This window comes from Lipotes vexillifer, unplaced genomic scaffold, assembly GCF_000442215.2.
Source record: "Lipotes vexillifer unplaced genomic scaffold, Lipotes_vexillifer_v1.1 scaffold782, whole genome shotgun sequence".
In the NCBI taxonomy this organism is placed as follows: Eukaryota; Metazoa; Chordata; class Mammalia; order Artiodactyla; family Lipotidae; genus Lipotes; species Lipotes vexillifer.
In genome coordinates this window covers 533500-541427 of record NW_006791339.1, presented here as the reverse complement: position 1 = coordinate 541427, position 7928 = coordinate 533500, and the positions used below count along the sequence as shown (strand labels likewise).

General features: G+C 45.8%; 1 protein-coding gene across 1 annotated transcript in view; it reads left to right on the top strand.

Annotated features, from left to right (window-relative positions):
• The window catches only part of SGPP2 (sphingosine-1-phosphate phosphatase 2), a 129074-nt gene that overhangs the window by 45405 nt on the left and 75741 nt on the right, over positions 1-7928 (top strand). Inside the window, exon 2 of the mRNA XM_007464337.1 lies at positions 4527-4685. Coding sequence (XP_007464399.1) covers positions 4527-4685 — 159 coding nt within the window. The remainder of the gene's footprint in view (positions 1-4526; positions 4686-7928) is intronic.

Here is a 7928-nt window from a genome sequence, read left to right as displayed (position 1 = left end):
GCTCCGGAAGCGCAGGGTCAGCGGCCGAGGCTCACGGGCCCAGCCGCTCCACGGCACGCGGGATCCTCCCGGACCGGGGCACGAACCCGTGTCCCCTTCATCGGCAGGTGGACTCCCAACCACTGCGCCACCAGGAAAGCCCTCTTTTTTTTTCTTTTAATAAATTTATTTATTTTTTCGACTGCGTTGGGTCTTCGTTGCTGTGCGCGGGCTTTCTCTAGTTGTGGTGTGCGGGGGTTACACTTCGTTGAGGTGCACAGGCTTCTCATTGTGGTGGCGTCTCTTGTGGAGCACCGGCTCTAGGTGCGTGGGCTTCAGTAGTTGTGGCTCGTGGGCTGTAGAGCGCAGGCTCAGTAGTTGTGGTACACAGGGTTTAGTTGCTCCGCGGCATGTGGGATCTTCCCAGGCCAGGGCTCAAGCCCGCATACCCTGCATTGGCAAGTGGATTCTTAACCACTGCGCCACCAGGGAAGTCCTAAAAGCTATTTCTTGTACTGCTCCTTTGACAGCTCAAAAGCTGGGCCAGCTACTAGGTGTGCTGGGCATTCGCTTCTTTTCTGCCTGGGTCTGCCCTTATTCCAGCCAGTGGTGCTGACCTGGCCATATTTCCTTTGCATTTAGGACTCCTCTGTGTGCGCTTGGAAAACTAAACACTGTTCAGGTGTTTCGGGGCAGACCTAAGTCAAGGCATCATACATTCTCAGCGTTCTTTGTCTTCATCTTGCGGTAAATCTGTACGGCTCCCTTTCGGTCATGACTTAGTTATGCATTGAAGGCAGCCTTGCAGAGAACAGGGAATACTCTTGTATCTGCAAAATAGAGCAGCTGTTCTCCCACCCAAACCTTAAGTTACCAAAAACCCCATTTTAGGAGAATGTGCATTTGAGAAATTTGTGACCAAAAGGGAAAGATGGCATTGGGAGACTGAGATCATGTTTTTTTATCCCCACCTGCAATACCATTTTCCTTTTTCACTTTCAAGAAAAGAAACCAGGAAATCAAATAGACAGATGAGAATATCAGTGACATTTTGCAGTTAGTAATAATGGCTGTCTGGGTAATTTCCATCTTATCATCCCTTGTTTACTGGAAACTTCTTTGGCTTTGAGGCAGGTGACTCCACTCACCTGAATGTTCAGTGCTTTTCCTGATCTTTTGTCTAAAAATTAGTTGCTAATCACTGACTCCTGAGTCTGTGCTGCAGAAACATGGCTCCACTGCCTGGGACGTCAGCTCCTTGGGCACGACCAGCTCTACAGAATGTATTGATGGATGTTTTTGTTCCGGGATTTGGTTTCCTGTCTCTCAGTTTTATCTCCTCTTCTCTCTGCCATTCACTTTACCTACCACTTCTATTTCTAACCCCGGTTTCTTTTCCCTCTAACTGTTCCCGATACGACCAACACATACCCTGAAACTGAAATTCTTATTTACAAAGATATATTGAAGTGATACACACTGAGACTTCCCACAAGGGAAACTTAGATTATTGTCCTGAAAAGACAAGTACTTAACTACTCTATTTACAGTACATATCATTCTCAAGAATTTGGAAGCAAATATTGGCTCTCAACCTATTTAATTACATATACAGAGATGTTATCTAAAAGCTCCTTTGGCTGCCCTGTACACATGTTGATATTTTTAACTTCACCTTTGCTTTTTGTTTCTAAGAAGACTTAGAGAATATTTAGCTCTCAAAAAAAAAAAAAAAAAAGCGTTCCTAAAAATTAAAAAAAAGAGTTCCTAAGAGAATGTAAAAGGCATGCCTAAAGATATTCGTTAGTAATACGTAACACTAAAGCAGTTTTCTGTCATCCATGCCAGTTTTTTCAATTATTTACTAGGATGAAAGTATTGAACTTGGTCTCAGTTAAGTCTCTAGGGTAGAGAATGGTTGTTGCTGAATATATATAATGTCATATAACACTTGGGTACCATGAAATGACACGAGGGAGGGGTTTGACCGTTGTCAAAGTTTGGCAAAAGTTTTCCTCATAAAGCTTCAAAGCAGGACAGATTACCAAGTGTACCTGACAGATGGTGCATTAAAATAACGAATTTTTACGTAAAAAAGGTCGCTTCACAGGATTTGCCCCAAGGTCAAGCCTACTGGTTGTATGTTTATAAAATAGAATCTGCAGAGATTAGTCCTCACATTAGATAATGAGACACAGGGAGAAGGAGGGAGGGAGGAGTTTGTCATTTATTCATCTCAGTCCCTTGACCTTGTTTTGCACATCTAACCATAGTGTCTTGGCAGAGAGCTAGAACTATACACTTCCTTATTTAATTCATTTTGTGCATTATTGTCTTTCCACTTTACGATGGATCCATTCTTTCTCCTTTGAATTCACTTAGAAGTAACGTTCATCCCAGAAGAGAGATGAACTTCTGGCTTACATTGTATGCTCACTCTGACTAGCAACTTCCTCCCAGGTAGTGCCATGCACTGCTTGGCTTGAGGGTGATTTTTTTTTTTTTTTGCGGTACGCGGGCCTCTCACTGTTGTGGCCTCTCCCGTTGCGGAGCTCAGGCTCCGGACGCGCAGGCTCAGCGGCCATGGCTCACGGGCCCAGCCGCTCCGCGGCATGTGGGATCCTCCCGGACCGGGGCACGAACCCGTGTCCCCTGCATCGGCAGGCGGACTCTCAACCACTGTGCCACCGGGGAAGCCCCGAGGCTGAATTTTTGAACTTAACCATGACTGGTTTACACAAATCCAGATATGCCTCTGGAGCCGAGGGCAGTGCCAACGTAAGTCTTTTTTCTTTTCTCCCTGCCTGCCAGCAGGATAACAGGATGGAGAAAGATGATAGAAAATGGGAGCGCATTTTAGCAGAGGCCCCTGTGTTTCTTGCACCGTCACTGTAGTGCGCCGACTTGATGAATCCCATTGAAAAGGTAAATTACAGACATTCATCTGCAAGTGATTTTTCAAAAGTCTTCATGTTAGTTAATCTCTTGTTGCTGCAACAAATTACCATGAATTTAGTGGCTTAAAACAACACGTGTTGGGCTTCCCTGGTGGCGCAGTGGTTGAGAGTCCGCCTGCCGACGCAGGGCACACGGGTTCGTGCCCCGGTCCGGGAGGATCCCACATGCCGCGGAGCCTGCGCGTCCGGAGCCTGTGCTCCGCAACGGGAGAGGCCACAACGGTGAGAGGCCCGCGTACCACAAAAAAAGAAAACAACACGTATTTATTCTGTGGATACAGAATATATGGGGGTCAGAAGTCCAAAATGGTTCTTATCTGGCTGAAATCAAGGTATGAGCAGAGCTGTGTTCCAGCTTCTCAAGGAGAGGATCCTCTTCCTCACTTTTTCCAGCTTCTGGAGGCGCCGGCATCCCTTGACTCATGGCTCCTTCCTCCATCTTCAAATCACTTTCTGACTTGACTCTTGCGCCTCCTTCTATTAGTTAAAGATCTTTGTGATTCCATTGAAGCCACCTACATAACCCAGGGTAACCCCTCAATCTTGAAATCATTAATTACATCTGCAAAGCCCCTTTGGCCGTGTAAGATAACATCTTCGCAGGTTCTAAGGATTAGGAGGTAGACATCTTTGGGGACATTCTCCTGCCTGCCATACTCATAGACCCACACAGTGTGCTAGCAGAGTTCACCTCCCTTGAGTTTCTAGCCCTCTGTGGACACAGGAGAAAGGTTTGGGTTTTTTTGTGTGTCTTTGCCTGATATTTCTGTCTTGGATGTTACTATTCTAATTTTAGTAAGAATTAACATCATCTGTGTTTGTGTAGACACCTGGGGGTTGATAGATGTTCAGGTTGCTAGTACTGATAATGTAATTACACAAGGGGAGAGGAGGTAGCACCTTGGCAATTGAAACCCTGTGAATCGTAGATAGAGGGGTTTTTTTGTTTTGTTTTTGTTTGGGGGTTTGGGGGGGGTCCACATCTAGGGGCATGTAGGATCTTAGTTCCCCCGACTAGAGATGGAACCAACACCCCCTGCAGTAGAAGCAAGGAGTCTTTGGACGGCCAAGGAAGTCCCTAGGTAGAGGTTCTTATTTTTTTAATTTATTTTTACATATTTATTTATTTGGCTTCGCTGGGTCTCAGTTGCGGCATGGGGGACTGTTTCAGTTGCAGCATGCATGCAGGATCTAGTTCCCTGACTAGGGACCAAACCCAGGTCCGCCTGCATTGAGAGCATGGAGTCTTAACCACTGGACGACCAGGGAAGTCCTTAGATAGAGGTTTTTATTTTTTATTTATTTATTTTTTTTGTTTTTTGTGGTACGTGGGCCTCTCACTGTTGCGGCCTCTCCCGTTGCGGAGCACAGGCTCCAGACGCGCAGGCCCAGCGGCCATGGCTCAGGGGCCCAGCCGCTCCGCAGCATGTGGGATCTTCCCGGACTGGGGCACGAACCCGCGTCCCCTGCATCGGCAGGCGGACTCTCAACCACTGTGCCACCAGGGAAGCCCAGATAGAGGTTTTTAAAACTTGCCTTATAGTGACCTGTTCAATGAACTCACAGAGTCTTCTAACTTCTGTCTTTTAGGCTTATGTACAGAAGTACATTGTGAAGAATCATTTCTACTATTACCTATTCAGATTTTCAGCCGCTTTGGGACAAGAAGTGTTCTACATTACATTCCTTCCGTTCACTCACTGGAATATTGATCCTTATTTGTCCAGAAGACTGACCATAATATGGGTTGTAAGTATTATTATTACTTATGAACCAGTATTATTTCCACAACAGCTACCTGCTTTGGTATTCAAGTACTCTGCATATATGCTCTTTACTAAAAATCACTTAGAGTTGAATTTTTACCCTGCTTTTCTTTGGGAAAATGGAAGGAAAGATTTAAAAGCTATGCGTAAATAAGACTATGAGAGAGGAAGAGATGATGTGCAGGAAAAGGACCTTTCTGAGAATCTATGAAGGGACAAAATGCTTCCTCCCAAGAAACCCCTTTTAGTAAAATTTGATCAAAAAAACAAACTAGGAGCTGTTGACTAATAATTCCTAGTGGTATTAAGTGTAACTACCCCATGTCTATTGGATACACAAAAGCACATAAGGCAGGGCAACTTCTCTGAGGAAGCTTGTAGTATTATGGGGGCAGCTGGTGTATACACGAAAACCCAATGATAATTCTGGGTGGAGAGGTGGAGCCCCTTCTGATGTTTTGTTTGGGACCCTATCGTTGAACTTTGTTCAGGATCAAATAAGTTCTGATTTTTATTATTTATTCATTTAATTTATTTTTGGGGCCTCATTGGGTCTTAGTTGCAGCACGCAGGGTCTTTGTTGAGGCATGCAGGCTTCTCTCTAGTTGTGGCGTGCAGGTTTTCTCTTCTCTGGTTGTGGTGCGCAGGCTCCAGGGCAGGTGAGCTCTGTAGTTTGCGGCATGCAGGCTCTCTAGTTGAGGCACGAGAGCTCAGTAGTTGTGGTGTGTGGGCTTAGTTGCCCAGTGACGTGTGGGATCTTAATTCCCCGCCCAGGGATCAAACCCTCATCCCCTGCATTGTAAGGTGGATTCTTTACCACTGGACCACCAGAGAAGTCCCTGATTTTTTTTTTTTTTAAACTGGGGGAGATGGTGGTTATTTGCAAGGCAGCAAGGCATGCTGCCAGCATCCAGACCCTGGGTTCAGGTATGCCTGGGTTCAAGTGCAGCTCAGCCACTGCGCTTGTCCATGTGCCCTTGTCCTGAGCCTGTAAAATGGTGTTAATGCACATCTCCCAGAATCATCATGAAGACATGCCTGGTGCATGCGAGGACTCTGCAAGTCGCCATAAGTGTGCTAACACGTGGTGATGAGTCCAAGAAGACGAAAGAGTCTTAAAGATCAACCAATTCTTAGGTCAAAGATGGTTTAGCCGGGAGAGCGTGCTTCAGGGACAAGGTTGCCTGCGCGGCTGTTTACCTGACTCAAGATTCTGCTCTGAAAACAGCTTCAGAAGTGCCTAGTCAAGAAATATTTTAGATTCCACATATGAGTGATATCATATGATATTTGTCTTTCTCATTCTGACTGACTTCACTTAGTATGATATTCTCCAGCTGCATCCATGTTGCTGCAAATGGCGTTATTTCATTCTTTTTTATGGCTGAGTAGTATTCCATTTTATATATGTACCACATCTTCTTTATGCATGAACCTCTCTACGAAACAGAAACAGACTGGTAGACTTCGAGAACAGACTTGTGATTGCCAGTGTGGAGGGCGGGGAGCAGAGGGAAGGACTGGGAGTTTGGAATTAACAGATATAAACTAGGATATACAGGATGGATAAACAACAAGGTCCTAGAAAAGAATATGAAAAAGAATATATATGTGTATAACTGAATCGCTTTGCTGTACAGCAGACATTCTAACACAACATTGTAAATCAACTACCGTTAAAAAAAAATTAAAAAGAAATGCCTGTTGTATCTAACGAAGCTGGGGTTCTCCGGCTGCTCTGCTCTGAGAAGCCGTGGCTGCACCCCTGGTGCTTTTATTTTTCTCATTTGTAGAATAAGTGAGAGGTGCCTTGATCAGGAGGCCTAAGTGCAGATATCCTAAAAGGCAGGGCAGAGGAGCAAAGCAGTGACGTGCTGGGTGGGGCACCTGGGCCATTGGGAGTGGCTACCCCTTACCTCCACCTGTGCCTGAGAGAGGAAAGACAGGCTGGTGTGGTCAGATCTCTTTTTCATGTGAAGTCTTTAAATGTAGGGCTTAAATTTTTAAAAGCTCTATATGCCAGTTGAACAAAGAATCCTTGAAGTCTAAACGTCCTAGGCTTGGTTTGAAGCCTCTGGCCTTGAAGAACAGCTAAGGTCCCTCGGGCTTATGGTTAAGATTATTTGGCCCCGAATTCTTCCTATTTGCTCCTTTTCTCTCTCAAACTACAAGCCACTTTTTCCTTTCTCCATGCCTGTCTCCCTTCCAGCCCTCTTCTGAAATCTAGCTTCCGTCTAAAAGTATGATCCAACGAGAATCTGCAAAAGCACAGGCATCTTGCAAAAGACGAGCATGTGTGCAGTTGTTCCTCTCCTTCTGGAAGCGGCTTCCATCCCTGCAGAGTGGTGATGTCCACTGGAGGAGCTGGGGCAGGAGAGGCAGGGAGCGGGGTGCAGTCCTTCTGTTCTTAGGACGTGAAAATGCACCCAAGACCCATAGTGCTTGAGCTTCTTTTCCTGTCATTTATTTTCTGAGATACCAAAAAAATAAATAAATAAAAATCCAACTTTTATGGTTGTCAAGTGGGGCAAATGATGCAAAATACTTCTAGTAACCTGGGAATATCTTATACTGTGTACAGTCAGTTCAAGGCAAATTGTCTTGCCCACTGAGGGTGGAAAACTTTTCCTGAGGGGCCGGGAAGATCTTTAGACCTGATGGGAGGCAGTGGTTAGGGGACTCAGATTGTCATTATGGGTTGTTATTTTTCACTTTGGAGTCCTCATTTCAAAGGGCTCAAAAGATTTCCCATTTGAGGTAGAATTACCGGTATTTTGTCAGAGAGTGGACAAATACCAGGGAGAGGGAAGAGCAACCTTTGACTATGCAGTTTGTCCTGAGCTTTGGCGATGTGCTATTTGCTTTCAGAAATGGGTGCATGGCCGGGTCCAATAGGCCCCCATGCAGAGAGGTATGTAATTCGTATCAGTGAAGCAATGTGTGCATTCCTGGCAGTTCCGGTGGAGGGAATAGTGGCCGGTCCAGGGTGGGGATGGAGGGAGGGAAGGAAGAAGGGGCAGAGGGCGAGAGGTAGAGGCTGGGGTGGGTGGGGGAGGGTTCGGAGGTGGGAAGGTGTTTGCTTTGTGCTCTGCTGCAGAGATAGATAATAATGAGAGAGGCTCGCTTTGGCTCCAGTGTTGAAAGTGGGTGGAGGGAAGGAAAATTCCTGATGGTGTTGGCAGTTGGGAGGGAAGGAGGGGTGGGTGGAGACAGGTGAGATTCTTTT